The 20,409-nt window shown below is 46.2% G+C and overlaps 1 protein-coding gene across 1 annotated transcript; it reads left to right on the top strand.

Moving 5' to 3' along the window:
* Positions 1–3,773: 3,773 nt before the first annotated feature.
* Positions 3,774–4,527, top strand: LOC144161970 (uncharacterized). Its single transcript, XM_077692513.1, has 2 exons — positions 3,774–4,217; positions 4,333–4,527. Exons 1-2 carry the CDS (start codon positions 3,892–3,894, stop codon positions 4,370–4,372), a joined length of 366 nt encoding a protein of 121 aa, XP_077548639.1. The 5' UTR covers positions 3,774–3,891; the 3' UTR covers positions 4,373–4,527.
* Positions 4,528–20,409: the final 15,882 nt, after the last annotated feature.

Below are 20,409 nucleotides of genomic sequence, written 5' to 3'. Positions count from 1 at the left end.
ATGTGTGAGACAGACGATCATTAACAGTTTTCCCGTCGAGTGTGCCTAAATGTTTTGGAGTATGAATTTTGTAAATCTGAACAGAATTCCCGCTGGGTTCAGGCAGAGGGAGGAATATCTGTCGCAGCTTTAAAAGTTCATTACGAAAACCTGTCAGAGGTCCACGCTAATTCGTTTCCGTAGCTCGGTTACCCAACGCGAGTTTCAACTACAACGGCGATTTTGATTGTCGTATATTGATAGGAAATTTGATACTTTGTATACCGACCTCTCGTAATTACTGAATATGAAATACTTTTTTTCCTTCCATCGGTGGCTGATATTACACAATCTACGAAAGATAAAGCCTAGAAGTATACTCATCTGATGTCATTGCAGGATGGCTGAAATCACGAGACTCGCGCGCCTGGCGGGAAAAAAAGGAGGAGCACACGGATCTCCAGAACAACGGGAGAAGGCCTTTTATAGACAGCTGAGGAAGAAACTTACGACGAGGGGAGAACAAAAAGTATTCAAATATTCTCCTAAAATCTCCGTATTTCTGGAAACAGCCCGAGTGCGAGAAATACCGTTCTCCGATGTTCTGAAAATTCATCCAACTAACCCTGCTGTCTCGTCTGTTCTGCGCAGGGAACCGGGCGACGGAGGCTACGACGGCAGCCTTTTCTGCTAACTGCCCCCTTTCGACTGTACGGAGGTGGAAGTAGGATCCATTTGTTCAGCGCAGCCGCCAGTGACCTTTTCAAGCGCCGGAGGATGAAATGACGTGGTCTCCTTTTTTGTGTGTGCGTTCCATTCCTTGTGCTCCAGCGCTGAAAATGTGATCAGTAGTGTTGTAAACGCCACTAACCTCGTTCGGTGCGCCGCAGCCAATACACTTGCCATTTGCACTTGCCATGCACTTGCATTTCGAACAGTTGGTCTCTGCTGCGTGCTCCTAGTATTTACAAAGTCTCATGTGGTCACATTATGAACAAAGGTGATTAAGGCATTTGCAACGATTGGATGAGGTCTGCGTCTAATTATAGTGCTTGGTATTTTGCATTGCTTTTTGGCGGTGGTAGCAGTGCCTTGAGAGAGGGAAGTGGAGAGGCTTTACCCACAGCTGATTCGGTAGCCATTTAATGCCACAATTCAGCGGATAAAAAGGTAATACAGGGTCAGAAATTGAAAAATTGTATTGAACCATGCAAAGCAATCTCCACATACCCGTCAACGAAGTACTGAACGATTGCTCGTGATAAAACGAGTCTTGGCATCTGAATGAAAAACAAGTGAAGTCCTGCAGAATTATGCTGCCACTGGGGGCAACATAAATGAGTCGACCGTTGCATGTTAACCCTCGAAAAATAACTGTTATATCTTTCAGACTGAGCTCGAGGACGCCGGTTCGATTGCCGGCCGCGGTGGCAGCTTTTTTTGATGGAGGCGAAAAGCGAAAACTCCCGTGTGTACGAGATTTCGGCGGACGTTAAAGATCCCCAGGTGGTCAAATTTAACCCGGAGCCCTCCACTACGGCGCTCCTCATCGCCTGATTTGCGTCGGCGCGTTAAACAGGCTTCTTATGAATTAATCAATCTATTTCAGGCCTTGCAACCGAGTTCTTTGGCTTTTGTGTCTGAATTGCTTTCCGGTATTATAGTATATAGTATATCAGATGTGGTGTAATGTAGTATATGGTGAGGGTTGTGTGTCATATATCACACCTCATCCCATTTCATTTCTTTGCTTAATTCCTTTGCGTCCATGCGTGCGTGCGTGCGTGCGTGCGTGCGTGCGTGCGTGCTAAAATGTGTGTGCGTGTGTGTGTGTGTGTGTGTGTGTGTGCAGAGAGATAAAGGCTGCTGAACACTAGACCATTGGTCTCCGTATATCGTTAGCTGACCTGCGATTTGTAAATGCCCTTAAACAACGGCTATTAGGCAGATTTGTTGGATCGCGGTTTCTAAAGTAGAGCTCACATATTAACTCCGCAAGCTTCAATGGTCCCCCCTTAATGTTTTCTTGTCTTAATAGCCGCTTATCAAACGGCGTTTCATAAACATCATGGCGCATTTACGTTTGATCGTTGTGTGTGAAATATACGTCACGCTTGTTTAGAGCAATTTGGCTCTCGCTCGGTGTTCCTGTTTTTGTGTGCCGTTAAAGCCATCATGGAATAAATGGGCGAATAAAATGGGACCACATATTGGCAAAGAAACTATAGCAAGTCAATTCAAGCGCAGCTCACGGTGGAAGCGAAAAGCTAAATGAATGCAATAAAAACCCCGGCGTCTTCCAGCGTTAGGTGTATACAAAATTATGGGAATACGAATTTCTTACCCTTGCTGACACAACGGCGGAATGACAAGAGAGATATGTTTCCACAACACATAATATAATATGCTATCATTCTAGAACATTTTACCGCAATTTTTGTCCACGTAAGATTGCAAGAAGCGGCCCGTCAAGTCCGTATGAATTCCATATACACGCAGTATACGAAAAACAAATGAAAAACTTGCGGTGGCGTATTTCGTTTTAAGACACAAACACAAGAACTGTGTCAAAAGTTTCTAATCTGAGAAATCATTTCATTCTTTTGTTTGGAACGATTACCGTTTAACCTGGACATAACGAAGTTGACAAAAGTAGCAATTTTTCTTTACATGCAGGTTTTCGACGCATGCAGGTTCCGAGTTAGAGCTCGCGGGAATGAAGCAGAAACGAAACCAGTATGCTAGGCATCAGTGATGCTTAACTCACCGTTGTTTAAGGATATATTTCACCCTGAAAAAATGACACCACCTTCCCGCGAGGGAACCCTTAGTTGATGCGAAGCATCTCGGAGGTTCGGAAACGTTCACGAGATTCGGTATCCAAATAACAGAAAATGACGGAACTCCGGGCGGCGCAGCGTGACTCAACCGAAGCAGCAACTGAGGGAGCGGCGCGCGGACCGGGTTTATTATATAGAGCAGATGGAGTGAAGAACAGGAGATGAGAGAGGAGACGCGCATGCGCTCTTATCGCGCAGCTGCGGTGATGAGTAGCACGCGCGCTATCGCACAGCTGGTGTGGAGAGAGGGAGAGGAGGAGCAGCGCGCGCGCTATCGCACAGCTGGCGTGGAAAGAGGGAGAGGTGGAGAAGCGCGCGCGCTATCACACAGCTTGTGGGTAGAGGGGGAGAGGTGCGGATGGACGACGGATGACGGACGGACGACGGACGACAGAGCCGAGAGCAAGAGATGCTTTGCATCTAATACTTCTGTGACACGGGCACTTTCGATCGCGATTGAAGTGAATCGCGATCGAGTTTTCGAGCGCGCTTGAAGTGCCGGCGCTGCTACACGGCAAGTTTCAATCGCGATTGGAATAGTGTGGTCTGGTACGCTAGATGGCACCAACAACAAAAATTTGCGGCTAGAGTTGGGCAACGCTGTGCAGCCGAAGCCGATAGCCGAGCTGAATCCGCAGCCGTTGCAACGAGTGCGTGGTCCTGTTCTGTGGCGTGGTGCAGCGTTTTACTGGTTTTACGGTTCGGCGTTTGTTTAGTGAAGTTTTTTTTACGCATTTGTGGCCATGACTTACGAACAGAAACTGCAAATAGCGTGGATGATGTCGACGTCTAGTTCTCTGCAAAACAAGATAGAGATTGCGAAGGCAGAAGCAGACAACCTGAAGCGGCAGTTGCTGTTCACAAGCAGCCTGTGTGCTGCAACTGCAACTGAGGATTGCCCCGGTACCGTACAGCGGGAGCGATGGTGCTTCGACCGAAATGAAAGGTGGTTTGAGGACACGCTGCCACACTTGGGTGAAGGTTTTTCCGCCAGTCATTTCGTGTCTCGCCGTCAACCTTCCGCTACATTGTGGAGTCGTGCCGAACCCTCCTCCAGCGCGAGGACACGGTCATGCGCCCAGCGATCTCGGTCGAAAAACGTGTGGCCGTCAGCTTTTACAAGCTATGCTCATCGGTCGAGGACAGGTCAATTGCCAACCTTTTTTCCCTGGGCCGCTCAATGGTGAAGACGTTGTACCGCGAATTTTGTGACGTGGTGGTGGAGCTGCTTGAAGATAAGTGGGTGAAGATGCCTACTGCAGACCACCTGGCCGACCACATCACGGCTTTTAACGCCGTTTGTGACTTTCCTCAGGCGGTGGGGGCACTGGATGGGTGCCATTTTCCCGTGTCGCCGCCTAAGGAGTTTGCCGTCGACTATTACAATTACAAAGGATGGTAAGTTGAAAAGTGTAAATGAGAAACCTTGCACGTACTCTCTGCAGTATCACCTTTGCACCGCCTAAATCAAGGCCCCACAAAATGCTGAATAGTTCTTTTTTCTTTTTTACAGGCATAGCATGGTACTGCTTGCGTTGGTGGACCATCGATAGCGCTTTTTGTACACCAACGTTGGCAGTCCAGGCCGCTGCCACGACGCCTACATTTATCAAGGCTCGAAGCTGGAGGAGTGTGTGGGTAGCCCGGCTTTCCAAGTTCCGGTTGCCACAATCAACGGGACTGCTGTCTCTCCCTTAATTCTCTGCGACCAGGCTTTTTCCTTTGACAGCCCACCTCATTAAACCTTTCAGCCATAGCGCATGCCTGGATAATGACATGAAGCTGTACAATTACCATTTGTCGAAAGCAAGACGAGTTGTCGAAAACGCTTTCGGGAGGATGAAGGCTAGGTTTCGGTTTTGCATGAAGAGAATGGAATGCAAACTGGACACAGCACAGCCGGTCATACGCGCTTGCTGTGTGCTGAACAACATTTGCGAGGAAAACAGTGAGCACGTAATGCAAGAGTGGACCACTGATCCCCACATCACTAGTGCTCTCTATGAGCAGCCACAGCGCACTACAGATGAACAAAGCCCAACTGGTGCTGCACTGAGAGCTGCAATGGTTCATTACTACAAGCAGCGAGCTGGGAACTCAGGTAAAAGTTGCACTTCATACTTTATTCATTCTGGAGGGCCGAAAAAGTGGACCATACAATTACCAACTTTTCTTGCAGCTTCAGGTGCCCTTCCCTAAGCTCCATTTCCCTGCTGTGGGCCGATTCGAAGTCCTCCCGAAGCAATCTCTGCTCCGTCAGCTGCGCCTGCCGGTAGTCGCAGACACCCGACGTCCTCTTCCTCTTCCTGGCAGTACGCTGCTGGTGAGAAGCTGATTGGTCCGCAGCTGGCCCATTTTCGGAGCCACCTCCTTCAGCTTCGGCGCTCCCTTGAGCAGTTCCCGAACCACTTGATGTTCCCACGTCTTCGGTGTCGTCCGAGGATGGTGCTGCAGGACTGTTGGATGTGCTGTCACCCGTGCCATGTATCATTTCATCGATTATCTGTGTGTGCAAAAAAATTGCTATCATTAAACTTACAAAGGCCACCTACCCCTTGCTCTCTCTTTACAAAACATATAGCCACCTCAACATAGAATAGGTAAAATTATCCACGGTGAGACAAAAAGGGCTGGACAGGAACGAAATAACTTGGTTATAATAATAAAGTTTGTACAAATGACGCCAAAAAATGTACAAGGCAGTACTAGTGCTGGTCTTCACTAACGTCATGCCTGTTCGTACTGAAATCAGTCACATTCCCTTCTCAAGACTCACAACAAGGGTCTCCCACTGTGTGGTAATGTGTGGCGGGGCTCCAGGTAAGATACAATCTGAGCCGTCTCCAAACAGCTTTCTTTTTTTTTGTGCTGATGGGCACTGCAGGAGGCCATGAAAGATTTCGACAAAAAGGACGCAACAAGCTTCGAAGGTTTGCAACACCAACGTCTATGCTCGAAAGCCAACATTTGGTCAGCCTGGCTCCCAAAATTGCACTTGCCATTATGATGCTTCAGTCTGTGCTGAAAAATTGGTTAGGCGAATTTTTTGTGTTAAATTGCAAAGCCCATACCTCATCCACAGTGCACTGAGACTCCTGCATCACAGTTGGGTCATTGGAAGACTGCGCTACAATGAGCTCGCGGACCCTTTCAAAATGAGGCCAATCTGATGGGCCAGACCCAGTTGTCAAGCCCTTAACACCGTCTCTGCAAAAGGTGAAAAGCAACAATAAGCAAAAGTGCTGTTTGTAAGCCATCAACATTTTTAAAATGGAATGCATAATTTATATAGAATGCATCATTTATATTTTTAAGCTTCCATCATTTGTGATCCATGGCAGCACTGCCACGTGAGTGCCCAAGAAAATACGGGAGCCATCCTTTTGGAGTTATTCGGGAAAACGAGAAAAGAAAATCGCAAAACGAGTGTGTCAGTTTCCAGAGGAAATTCGTACCCGCTGTAGTGACAGCTGGGTATAATGCAACCACGTCTTCTCAAACGGTTATCGCATGCTAAGTGCTCAGTGATTAGTGATGCACTAGCGCAAACAAAAATACTGTACTCACCTGTACATCTGCGAGAGGTTTTTGATCTTGTAGCGGACTTCCGCAACCGTCCGCTCAATCCCGAGCTTGTGTAGCGCCTCCGTAATGTCGGCGTAAACACCGGTGTTGCGCTTTTGTCCCCGCAGGTCATCCAGGCGGTCTTCCCAACAGTCTATGAGGACGGACGTGGCGTTGGTGGTCCACACGTTGCGCGCTGACGAAAGCTTGCGTTTTTAGTTCGCATTTGAACCATTACCGCCTGAATCCATAGCTTCTCAACTGCACAGTGCCGGTAAGGTGCCGGTGCGGTCAGGTCGCATGCACAAACATAGAGAACGCCATGGACGCCAGGTTCGTTTCCAAGGGCGGTACGCAGTGGTTTTGAGAGTATCTGAATTTGAGTTTTTTTAAATAAGTAAATTTAGCAAAAAAAGTTTTCGCGGGCATATTTACAAACTTATTTGACAAAAGTAGTGGAGTTACATGAAGTTTCCTCTTTCTAAAAATTGGCTGAGTTAGGACGAGGTTACCGACGCCTGCCCCGATCGCGCTCGAAAGCTTCGATCGCGCTTGGGAAACGAGGACTGAGTTCGAGCAGGATCGAGCTCGATCGCGATTGAAAGTGACCGTGTAGCAGCTCTCGATCCGGATTGAACTCGATCCGGATCGACTCAATCGCGATCGAAAATGCCCGTGTGACAGGGGTATAAAACTGCGTGATTGGTACTTGCTACTAGCTACTGCTGCTGCTATTGCTGCTGCTACACGGCCCCGAATTCACAAACATAACTAAGTATCAATATTGCTTTTTGATGCTGTTCGGTGCCTTAGCGCGTTTCAAGAACCAGACCTATGCTGAAAGGGTGCCTTTTCGCGAACTTCATGCTGTTTTCTGCAGTCAAAATTGTTGAAGGGATGCTAACTGGGATACTGTACCGGTTGGTGACGTTCTTCTTTCTCGCCGGCGGAGACGGCATTTAAAAATGCGAGCTTATCTTGAAAAGACAAATCTTTTCGTATTCAGGCAGCAGAAATCATCCAAGAACCCATACCACAGATATCAGGGGACACACGCGACTACACGACGACATGCAGCCCAAGCACCTAATCGACACCGCACTCACACGTGGAAATGCATGAGAGATTGCGGTGCGGGCGAAATTCGCAAAGTTAGTACATTTCCCCGGCCGATTTTTCAAAAAAGGGCAAGAAACCTTGGCTCATCAGCGTAGCGAATTTGTTACATCCATATTAACCGGCGAAACTCCTTCGTTAGATAGAGGTGGGAAACACATTGGGCTTCAATGAAGGTGGCAATGGGGAATTGAAAAATTTCGCTAAATACAGGAATTCGTTACATAGAGGTTCGCTAGATCCAGGTTTTTAATTGTATATGCATTACCTACGCCAAGGTGCGTTTCACCCGGGGTGAGTAGAGACAATGAGTATCAGCTCTTATAAAATTCATTGTCCCTTTTCAGATACTATTCTTGGATTTCTTGGACATTACAGGTGTGGCTCCTTTGAGAATAAGTGCAGTTTCTGCTTCGTAGAGACCACGTCATTTGTGCTCGATGTCTATCTTACGTGCAGTTGTAAATCATAACCACAGTGGAACAACCTACTTATCGTTAACTGCCCCAAGCAAAGCTCTCTATAATGATAATCAGCTTCCCGTGGTAATTCGCTTTAAACGTCATTACAGCATCGATGCGGATCCTATGACCGAGTGAGGTGTTAAAAATGGTTTCTGGCGTTTCATATTGTCAAGAGGCCAAAGATGTCAGTTGTTTTGAAGGAAAAACAATTTTATTGTTGCAAACTTGTAGCAAACATGGCGAATTTCCCGGGAATTTGCGCAGTCGAGAATGGGGCCCTATTCTCGACTGCACAAATTGCCGGGAAATTCGCCATGCTTTTGCGTAAGCACAACGTAAGCAATCAGTGATGTGATGCACCTATAGCTGTGACGACATGCAGAGTAATTTGACGCTTCACGCATACAGATCGCACCCAAGATATCAAATATTGTGCATAAAAGAATCAAAAACACTTGACATGTACTATAAAAATTAAGACGTTAACTGAGGCTGGCAAGAGAAACACTTTTCTGCAGGTTAAAATTGGCGTCAACACCAAAAGGCGACCGAGTAACGTTGATCCAAAAGCGAGCAAAAGGCGGATGTCGAGCTAAAGAACACCACACAATTTTTTACCGCACCTATTTATTTATTTCAATAGCTTTTAGTAACATAGTTGGGCTCTCTGCTTCAATGCAAGCTTTGTTGTGTTACCACCTTCCCGGCCGCCACCGCCGCCTTGCCATCGTCTGCTACTATGTTACAAGTTTATGGCGTGATCACAGAAAAAGACGGCCGCGACCATCGCTTGTATGACACATAAGAGCAGCGAAGCGCTGCGCCTGATAACCGCGGAGTGTACCTATGTCGCCGATTCCCTCATTCGTGAAGCTCGACTTCAATCAGCGCTGCAATGAACCAAAGAATCACTTTTCTTTGTTATTTTTCTCTTGAGTTCGATCATGTGATCTAGCAGCTTACTAGGACGAGTGTGGGCAAATGACATGCATTGGGTTCTCTTTGTCATGGAGAGGCTTGTACTGCCCTCTTACGTTGCGGTTACGCCAAACAAGTAATTTTTATTTGATTTCCAAACATAAAAGCAAAATACTTATGCTCCGTGATCGCTGTCTTGGAAACAGTTTAAACTATATTTTGTTTCGGTAGAAAACATGATTTAAACCGCGTGCATGCGAAACTGTGCCTAATTCGCAGATATTTCGCGGCGCCAAAGGTCGGGGAAATTTTGGGCCCTATTTCGCGGCAAAAGCAGCCGCCATTTTTAAGCTGTTACGTAACTATACGTCCCTTTTACGCAGGCTGAAGTTTTCAAAGTGTGAAGCGTCGGTCCTGCAAACTGTTTAAATTACGTCACACCTCAGCCAATCACAGAGAGGACGTGTATTACAAGCAATATTGTTGCTCAATAGCAAAGACAGGCTTACGTAGTCCTGTTTGGTCTAGTTAGTCTAGTTTTTCATTGCCGGCCAAGAATGGTGCACTTCACGTATGGAGAAATAAGGCAAACTGTAAAACTGTTGACAGTAAAGGTCATGAAACGTCGAAATGACGACAGCACTCGCAACCGCTTTGTCAACCGGAAGCACGGGACAAAAAATGAAAGCCAACCAGAAAAGACTTCCGGCAAATTCCCAGATTTTCGGGAATTTGTGCAGTCGAGAATAGGGCCCCTTGCCTGCAAATATAAAATCCCATCTTGGGCTTTTTGCTGATGATTGCGTCATTTACACCGTCATTAACAAACCTGGCGATGTTTCGGATCTCCAAAGCGACCTTGACTCCATTGCCACTAAACATAGCTTAATGAAAATCATTATAATTTACTCGCAAACGTGCAGCAGTTTCCTACTTTTGTTCTAATAATGCCACTCCCATCGCCTCTGTATCATCTTATAAATATCTCGGGGTTCGCTTTACGTCATTGCTATCATGGACTACCCATGTCGATATCATCATCTCTGCAGCATCCAAAACTCTTCGCTACCTTCGACGCAATATCAAGTTTGCATCTACTGAGGTAAGAAAGTTAGCTTTCGTCACTTTCGTACGCCCAAAACTTGAATATGCAGCGCCAATATGGAACCCCTCACAAGCCTATCTAACAACCAAATTAGAGTCCACCCAAAACCGAGCCGCCCGCTTCATTTTTTCGCAATACTCCCACAGAACCAGCGTCCCTGCAATAAAACATTCTCTTTTCCTCCCAACGCTTGAATCCCGCTGAATTGTTGCCCGTCTATGCCTTTTTCATAGCTACTTCTATCATCCCCGCTCACGTCATCCATTGCTTCAACCAGCGCACAGAACTTCAGTACGCCTAAATCACTGCAGCCCCACTGCTCCTATCGCCGGCCGTATGGCCAGCGATCAGCATTTACCTCGTCATTTTTTCCGCACGCAATAGTCATGTGGAATGCCCTACGAGAGAGCACTGCGCACCATGCATCAACCGCTAAACGTTCTGCACTAAGGTCATTGACCATTTGTCTGTGCAACTTGCTTGTTCCTAATAAACTGATCATCTCTTTTTTCTTTGTGCTGTAGTATAGATCTGTTCTTACGCTTAGTTTGTAATTGTTATATGTGCAGATTTTTTAAAATTTCACACGACATTCATATTTTTGTTCTTCTACTCTCTTTTTGAATTCGATCCTGGTTTCTGCGTGTTTTCTTTTCCTTTTTGTGCGTTATATTGCACTGTACCTCGTCCCTTGCCCTCCCTTATGTATGCCCTCGGGCCTTAAGGATGAAATAAATGAAATGAAAGGAAATGATGGAACAAAATTAAAAATATATATATAAAATATGAAAAATATATCATAATTACAAAAAATGGTGAACCGTGTAACGCCCTGCATTTTCAAAACAATGAAGATTGCGTGAAAGTTTCACCTGTGATGGTTACAATAGTGTAAAAGGAGATAATTGGTCGGACCAAAAACCAAAACAAAAACAAATGGTTGGAAAAACCTCACACGCAAGAGAAGCGCCTTAAGAATGCACGCATTAGTAGATATTTCTCTGAATTCCTGCAGAAGTTGTTTGGATGTGAGAAGATTCATAGTCACGGAATTATGTATAGTTACAAGCTTTCCTATGTATATTTGAATCTCAGAAACTTCCGTCAGAGAAAGTTGTGTTGCCACAAGCTTTCGCAGCAATATTTCGTTAAGATATATTCTTCATAGTAAAACTTGTATAGCCAGAAGCTTTCCTAACGATATTGACATCATAGAAACTTCACTGTTAAACGCGTTTTTCCGGGATAATCACTTTATTGCGAAATGCCGACGCTACTGCTACCACTTGCATTCAAGAACACATTTATGGAATGTGTTTTGGAATGCCTCATTTCTAAAAAAAATTGGGTGTGGAGGCGCTGGTATGGATCTCTTTGGGGTGCAGCATTATGTTAAGCAGGATGTTGAGGACTTCCATGCGGTGGTCAAAGCTGACGCGTTCTTTCCTGCAGAGCCCACGGTTCTGTCGTGGTGGTCAGGTAGCTTAGCTATACTCCGGAAATTTATCATTTTCTTCCCTTCATTTTTCAACACAGGAAGCAGAAGAGCCTCGAGTCGTACCAGTGCCAGGTCACGTGCCTCATCCGGTTGAGGCAAGAGGGGCTCCGACTGCACTCCCTGGTTCCTGCCACTTCCCGCCCACACCTTGCACCATGACAGCGCGACAGCTGTACTACGCAACGTCCGCTGCAAGCTAGTAGGCCGTACGTCTGTGTGTGCTTGCCCGTCGCGCAAATAAATAAATAAAATAAATAAGTTCCCCTTAAGCGTGTCAATCATTTTACTTTGTAATGCCGTTCAGTACTACACCTCATAATTTTGAGCGAAGAGACAGGGAACATATTCAAAATTGCTGTAGTGAGGAGAGATGCATTTAATACCGTTCCACGCTATTGTGATGACCACAGTCAAGATCAGGATCGCGACTACCAGGTGCGACATGGAGGTTTCATGAGATCCAAGATTCGCGTGACGAACACAGTTAAAACTTGGATCACTTTTTCATTTGTAACTATGGCTTCCATCCCCACTCTACCACAAAATTGGTGTGCAAGAGTGGTTCGATCCCCGCAAGGGACCGTCGTATCGCCCGCGCATGCCCCGTGGCATAGGTTGACATTATAGATACCGGGGACAATTTTGGTTACGTGGATGCGCCTCCACGTAACCAAAATGTTATCTGGCGGCAGAACAGGTGACAGGAACCATGGTTCAGATTTATCAAGATGATGACGATCTATTTACAAGCGGCCACAACGCAGCCAGTTCAGGCTGCACGCTAGCCTGAAATGGCGTGCAATCCCATCGCCAATGCCCGGCCAATGCACCATGACATCATGTACACGTATGCCCCATGACAATTTTCTGTCGTCGCTAGCACTACTCTGCATGTAATGGGGAGTGCAAGCAAGAAGTGGAATTGTGACCTTATTTTCCACGCTTGCAGTGGGTATATTGACGCGCCGCATTAGCGCGAGTGGCCGAGTGAAGACCGGGATCATTATCACTTTATCAAGGAGTAAGTGTCATTTCAAGAGGCCTTAGGAACATAAAGAGCTGGATAAAGTGTTTTGGAGTTGGTGATGATCCCACGCGATTACAGTCTCCAATATGATCCTCAATAACATAAGAAGGGCAATGAAGAGGAAAATCCTGTTTGTATTGAGGATGGGGGAGTGAAACTCAAGCGCAGATAAGGAAACCTTTGGCGAGTGCGTCAACAGTGCTCCCAGTGAAATTATCACGCACAGGAAAAGTTTCTCGAATGAGCCAGGGTGCTCCAAGGGCCAAAACGTGATATCCTCGCGGCGGAAGGTGCAAGTGGAAGGCACATAAACGCAGTACGCTCAAAGCCTGAGCCCGAGATGGGATACGTTCGCTTACATGTGGTCTTTGAAGAAGAGGTACATGCAATTGTTCGATGGTTTCTTGCGGGTGTACCATAAACCAAAGGCCCGAACTACGCGACCAGCTGTTCCGTCCTTCGACGTGTCATTCGAGCCAGCTAACATCTTCCCTCCGTATATTCGTCCCGGCCCAATCCCCATTTCCCTTGTACGTGTCGTTCGCAGCCGAGAAGACGCCTGCCCATACGCTCATCGAGACCCTGAAGAAGGAAGCGGCCTACTTGAGCGTTCCTACAGCCTCGGCCTCGGCCAGTCCACTGCAAGGAGCCCGCACTCTCCGCGCACGGTCACACTCAGCAACGCCTTCCGCTAGTGCAGGACCCCACTCCCCTTCCCTGCTTTCTCGCCCTCTTCGTTCGCCCACGAGCTCCGTGCCCACTGGTCGATCCCCGAGGCGCTCCTCGCCGCTTTATTGCTGCGCGTGCCGGCACTGAGCAAACAGTTCGGCTTCGTGTGAACGAGACCATGTAGCCGAAGAGCATGCGACGGATCCTGGGTGACGTCTTCAGAGTAGTCGAACGAGTAGTAGTAGTAATAGTAGTAGTAGTAAAAAATGTTTCATTGTTTTATTGAGCCGGTGAAGTGGAAGTGGTTGTCTATTCTCGGATGCCATGTGATGAGCGGGCAACCTTCGCTCTGGAGGCCAAAAGTATTTGGACATCCAGGTCAATGCTGCCACCAGGTTCTCCCACAGCTATGTTCGGGAAGGGGGGGATGGAAGAGGGGGAGGTTGGGGTTGTGCTTGCGCTCTAATATGATATGAGGAAGAATGGCGGGTTTTAAACAAAAGTTGCATTCAGCAGGCGATATCGTGGGGAGAAGAAAGTGATTGTTGGGGGTTGGGCATGGGGACATAGAGGCCGGTAAAGATCCGGCGTGGCGCCGACACCTTAACTGGCCGAGTGGGGAAGAGAAGAGAACAGAGAGATAAAAAATGAACGAGTGAGAGTAGTTGAAAGGAGAGAAGGACGTAGGAAGGATGGGGAAGGTAATGAGGAAGGAAGAGGCAGAAAAAAGGGAAAACAACTAAACAAACAAACAACAAACACCAAAAAAGCATACAACAAAACATGATTGCTGGGAGAGCACACGATGGAGGCGGACTGGGGTAGGTATGGTATTCCTCCGCGGTCGGCAAAGTAGTGATTCTTCTTCTCTTGAGAGTTTAAGAGTTTAGGATGGCCATGTTGTTTGTTGTTGGAAACCGTAAGATTTCTAAAAAGGTTGTTGTTGCTGAGTGGTGACATAGAATCTAATCCGGGTCCTGACTTGGAACAAATTGCGAAACAGCTAAATGACATAGCTGAAGCCATTAGGATATTAAACTGCAACGTTTAACCACAATAGAAAGAGAACTAGATGATATAACTGCACTTGAGAGGAAAGTTGATTCTTTTGAAGAAGACATGAAACACATGAAAAGAGCTATTGAAATTCTTGGAAGTATAATCGATGATCTTAAAAATCGTAACCTGACTGTTTGTGGCTTGAACGAGGAACAAGACGGAACGAGCGAGATGCTAGAGCAGACCATAAACCAAAAAGTAATTAAGGACATACTTGAAATGATCCCCGGTGGAAATTGAGCGCGTACACAGGATGGGAAAACCAGATCCAAACAAAACTAAGCCAATCATCTTCAAATTAATAGACTGGAGACAAAAATCACAAATACTAGCAAGAGGAAGGAAACTGAAAGACACTGGGGTATCTTAGGTGAAGATTTCTCCAAGGAAGTCCGCGATATTAGGAATAAACATTGGGCTATGGTGCGAAAACCAACCGGGAAAACCCGGAGGAAGTATCGCTTGCTTTGGACAAGTTATATATTAATAAGCGCGGCTATATTTGAGTGATGAAAAGAACGACAAAATACCGTTGGGAAAAGGCGAGAGCCTAATAGCAGCCGAAAACGACAAGTCAAGGACTGGGCCTGTGACGCGAAGCTACGCACAGTACAAGACCTAGTTGTTATCACTGTGAGTGCTCGGGGCGTCTTAAACAACGTAGAGGGGCTAGAAATCGTTTTGTTCGATTATGAACCACATATAGCGGCCATTAGCGAAACGTGGTTGTCAGCAGATATTTCTAGTGTTAAAATTTTTCCACCAAATTATCCTGTCATCAGGAAAGATCGCCCATCCCGAGGGGGAGGTGTCGCCATATTGATAAAATATGCTATTCAGTTTGCAGTTCTCCCTAACTGTGATGGAGCAGAGGCCATTGTTTGCAACATTATCTGTGATGTTTGTCACATCTTTGTTGGATGCCTTTACCGCAGCCCGTCTTCTGACCACGAGTGCATTGTTGCTACTGAGGAATTTATGCAGATACATGTGCGGAATTAGGGGGTTGTCCTTCTAGTGACTTTGATCTGCCCGATATGGACTGGGGATCTATGAATCACAATACAGCAGCCTCTAGCGCACTGGTAGATCTAATGTTTTACTTGAACCTTCAACAGATTGTATTGCACCCGACACGCATACAGGGCGGAACTAGTAACATTCTTGATTTAATCCTTCTCAGTCACCCCTTTAATTCCACTCAACACACAGTCGATATAATAGAAGGCATATCGGACCATGGAATTTCAAAGTGCCGCCTCCCACTTGATTGTAGAATCAGAACCAACCAGCCGTCACCGCTGTACTTAATTTTAGGACGGCAGATGATCTTTCCTTGCGCATCAGCACTGGAACGTTTCTAAAATGGCTTCTCATCATACCACCGACGTGAATTCTTTGTGGCTCCAATTTAGGAACATTGTATCATATTGCATCGCTAACTTCATTCCTGTAAAGCATAAAAGAGGACAGACGCATAATCCGTGGATCGCAAGAGAGGTGGTACAAGCTAAACGCCGAGTTAAGCGATTACGACGCTCAATCAAAACCGGGAACGACCCAGCGGCACCACTGGAATTATGACACGCGTTAACAGAGCTTAAGCAAAAACGTAAAGACGCCAAGCACTTATATTTTAATGCAACCCTTCCCAGTTTCATCACAAACAGCCCAAATAAGTTTTGGAAGAATTTTCGCAGATATAAATCGCCGTCCTCGTCTTTATCATGAGAACAACAAACTACTAAGGCAAATGAATACAACGAATTTTTTCGCTCTGTGTTTACAAAAAAGAACAACACTGTTCCTCCACTCCCACCCCACATTCACTTACGCATAGATCCTCTAAACATTTCACAGCAAGGAGTCCTAAATCTTTTACTAAACCTGGACTGAAAAAAAAAATCGAACTGCCCGGACAACATCCCAAATAAATTTCTTAAAAAATACGCCGAGTGGTGCAGCGGGTATCTTGCAATAACTTATCGCATGTCACTTTCAACATCAAAGCTTCCAGACGAATTGAAAATGGCAAAACTAGCCCCAATTCATAAATTGGGAGACACAGCGGAGCCTAGCCATTTCCGGCCTATTTACCTTACCTGAACGTTGTGTAAGCTAGTGGAACATATTAGTTTGAAGCAGTTGCTTTTATTTCTTGAGCAAATAGATTTTTTTTACTCCCTACCAACACGGATTTCGCAGTGGCCTGTCTACCACCCCTCAATTCACTGTACTCCATGACCTTGCCCTGAGCATTAATAACGGCGGCCAAACTGACATCATCCTACTAGACCTAACGAAAGCATTTGACCGTAGAAAATAGGAAAAAGTAAACTGTAAACTGAAAACCTGGAAACTGGAAAGTGCAAAATGCTATTGGCACTGGAGAAATTTTGGAATGGATGAAAAATTATTTCACTGTTACATCACAGTTTGTTTCATTTGAGAACGTGGCATCCAGAGCACTGCCTGTATCATCCGGGGTTTCTCACGGTGCTGTTCTCGGACCAGTATTATTCCTCATTTACATTAACGATATTACCTAAGACATTGACTGTAATGTCTTTGACTGTAATATACAGGTAATATACAGTATTACCTATTACATTGACTGTAATATACAGTCAATGATTGTATTGTATTCAGTAATGATTGTATTCTTAACAGAAAAATTACCACTAACCATGGCCACATTGAACTTAACAAATCTCTTACCAAATAGCTGAGTAGTGTTCTAACTGGCAAAAGCCCATTTACATTAAGAAGTCTGTATCCGTGTCTGTAAGTACACGAAAGAATCCACCCGTTTTCACGTACAAAATTACCGACACCCCACTTTTGGCTACGTGTGTACAAGGTGTTTTCTACTAAGTTGTATTGCGCATATTTGAATTTCTTCCACACAACAATGTTCCCATGTGTAACTTCAAATGACCTGTAAGGTATTTTTAAATAAATAAATAAGTACTCAGGAATGACCATTACATCTGAGCTCAGGTGGGACACCCACATCTCAAGCATTGCTGCATCGGCATTTCGCTAACAATTTTTCCTTAAAAGATCCATACGACTGTCACCCCCACCTACCAAACTATTCGCTTACACGACGTTTATTTGACCGAACTGCGACTGTTGAAATGAGCGGTTCGGCTCACGAAACGACTACACAGCGTGACATGCGTCTACGGAAACTTCTGAAGACCGGAAAAGAGCGACTTCGGTGCGCATAATGCATGCATTGTTACCGCATCCCCTAAAACAACTTGAACGGAGCAAGCGGAACGAAGCAGCTGCACTTTCCCAGGCCGCGTATTTGTAAACAAGAATAACTGCGCCAATGAACACGCGCCGTAGAACCAGAGCAAATGCGGCCGCGCTGCCCGACGTGGCCTCACCTCCTGGTTTTCCCTTTTCGCCGCGACCCTTTAGCGAGCGACCACGGAAAAACGCTAACAGCACCAAACAGGGAGAGGGAAACAAGGGAGGCGCAGTTTTCGTTGTCTGATTTAACCATCCTTGAGAGCTTAGCTGCACAGCGGCACCGCTAAATGTTTGCGACTCGTACATGGATGTCCGGACTCGAGTTCGTGATAGAACTTGTTTGCACTACTGTACTCACGAGTGCAAGCACCCGCAAATACAGTATATTCATGAGTATTGTACTCATGAGTACTGTATTAGAGAGTGCTTGTGCATACTGTACTCATGAGGACTATGTGCTCATAAGAACTGTATGCTCACGAGTACTCATACTCATGAGTAATATGCACTCATGAGTACTTTGTACGCATCAGTACTGTGTACTCATAAGTAGTCACTCATGAGTACTCATATTCATGAGCAGTGTACTTATGAGTACTGTACTCACGAGTAGTGTACTCACTCGTCATCGTACTCACTTTTTTAAATCTGGGTGTGTACTCACTCATCATCGTACTCACTCGTGAGTTTGAGTACAAATGAGTACAAATGAGTGTACTCACGAGTGAGTGCGCCGATCTATGGTCTACACCATCTCAGTCGTTGTGGATTCATCGCTACAAAATGGATAGACGCCAACGACTAAAAAACATTACTCCTACAGGCTACCTAAGTAAACTTCCGCCCTTACCACGTAGCGGACAGATCTTCATCAACAAATATAACAAGTTTATAACAAACACTGCCTTCACACCGGAAACAGCCCGCAAATAGTACACGTCTCACCTTCCTCCCCGATGTCCTTATTGTCAGTCAAGCCTCCCAGCCGACCTCCGCCACTTCGGCTGGACATGTACAGCCTTCAATCGTCACCGTTCTTTCACTGCCCCGAACCCTCAGCAATACCCAACTCTACTGGGCACTTCCTTACTCGCGCAAATACCGACGTATTCTGTAAAGAGTGGCCTAGCACGACTGGTATGAGCGCGCCATGGGTGACTGTCGTGCGGGGATTATTTATCAATGGACACAATTAAGAGTTCGGGCTACGACTGCCTCTACTAATGGACTTCATCGAAACGTCAATGTGAACAAGTGCTGAAGTGGTTGTCTTTCCTTTCCCTCCTTTCTTTCCTTATCACGCTCGGATGCCTTGCCTTCCTGTCTTGATAAATGTTTTTCAATCAGTGCAGCACACTTACATCGCCGATTCGGGTGGGTCTCCGTACGACCCAGGTGCACCGGTGAAGTAGAGGACAAACGTTGTCGAACCTAAGAAAATGGCGTTGAACTACGCCGCATTCAACGGATCAGCGGACATTCAGATCCTCCCTAGAAGAATTATGTACTCCAACATAGAAAGCACCAGCAAAAACGTGCCGGTGCCAGTCGCACTCATGCCGCAGCGTAAAATAATAAAACGCAAGAGCAAGAAGCTCTTTCGAATCTCACCTCACCGACAGCATCCCCATCCCAAGGCTCTTGCGCACAACGCATACGCACTGCAACCATCGTTTCAGCTTCTTTTTGTAATTTACACACCAAGAGATACGCCAGAGTCCAGGACATCTCAATTTCAAGCATTGTTACAGCCTGCTCTTCTGCATTGAGCATCGAGACGGTATCAAAGAAGGAATTTCCCTAATTTGCCATTTTTCTCACGTCTTCCTGCTTGGCGCCGGCATCATACTCTCTTCTCGAGACGCTTTTCGAAATGGGCCCGCTTTTGCTTTCATTTCAACTTTCAGCCCGCGTATCCCTTTTTTTATTCCACATCCACTGGCTACGCCTTTCTAAATATGGGCTTTGAAGACGCAAAATTGTGCGTGACCAGAGTTCGAAACATACTAGGCGGGGGTAGATTTCCTAATCTTAAACTTGAGAGAAACGTATCCTGTATACCACAATGCGCTGAAGTTTAAGCCTCCAATTCTCGTTCGTTCACCCTTCGAAGTGAACGCAGGAAGCAAACACACACACACGCACAAACATATACGAAGGGAAGGGAACTTCACATAGCGCAGGCCGCCTTATGCCGGACACACACTCCTATCTTTTCTACCACTCCAAGTAGATCAAGGGTTCCGGCTACATTTGCGCCGTGGCCGAATTCCTACCACGTCTCGGGAAACAGGATCCTCTATACGCACCAATAATGCTGAGGTGTACGTGGCTGGGACGCCCAATGACGAGTTTAGCTGCTATCGACATCTATGTCTAATGCATGATTGTGTTGGCCGTGTTGAAACGGCCGCGAAGATAGAAGAGGTTTCGGATAAACAACACTTTGTGGGGCTTAGAAATCGAGTCAGTTCTGCCAGACTCAGTAACACAACAATACACGTCCAATGTATGCACTTCTGCGGTTTGTTTGCAGTTATGGAAACGGAGAGAGCTCACTCCAAAAAAAGAAAAAGAAAGAAAATCGCGCGCTTTGTGCTGCAGCCCAGCGAGTTTCTCCTTGTAGCTAAATGCATGTAGCACTTTTGCAAGACCTCTACTAGGAACCGAAAACTGGGAGGAAATATTCTCCCTTGTCGTCTTCGACCTGCCGACGGCGCCGGCGCCGATAACAAAACCATTCTTGGTTGCACAGTGGCCTTCGCCGTTCGGCGTTGCACGACGTCTCTGCTCAACATCGCCCCTGCAATGTGGTGCTTCCTTGTCCTCTCTTTGTCTTTTTTTTTGTCACCATGAACTCGCCACACAAACGCGCGGCTCTCCAGCCGTGTGTTTCGCCCACGTTT

The sequence above is a fragment of the Haemaphysalis longicornis genome, unplaced genomic scaffold (assembly GCF_048455015.1).
Source record: "Haemaphysalis longicornis isolate Haplotype H1 unplaced genomic scaffold, Haemaphysalis longicornis Haplotype H1 scaffold_12, whole genome shotgun sequence".
In the NCBI taxonomy this organism is placed as follows: Eukaryota; Metazoa; Arthropoda; class Arachnida; order Ixodida; family Ixodidae; genus Haemaphysalis; species Haemaphysalis longicornis.
The sequence above is the reverse complement of the archived record's forward strand: the minus strand, read 5'-3'. Positions and strand labels throughout refer to the sequence as shown.

Bases quoted from the DNA above. Each gene is read 5' to 3' on its own strand.
- LOC144161970 (XM_077692513.1), top strand. From the start codon at position 3,892: ATGCGCCCAGCGATCTCGGTCGAAAAACGTGTGGCCGTCAGCTTTTAC. The intron at 4,218-4,332 runs GTAAGTTGAAAA...TCTTTTTTACAG, and splicing joins TATTACAATTACAAAGGATG to GCATAGCATGGTACTGCTTG.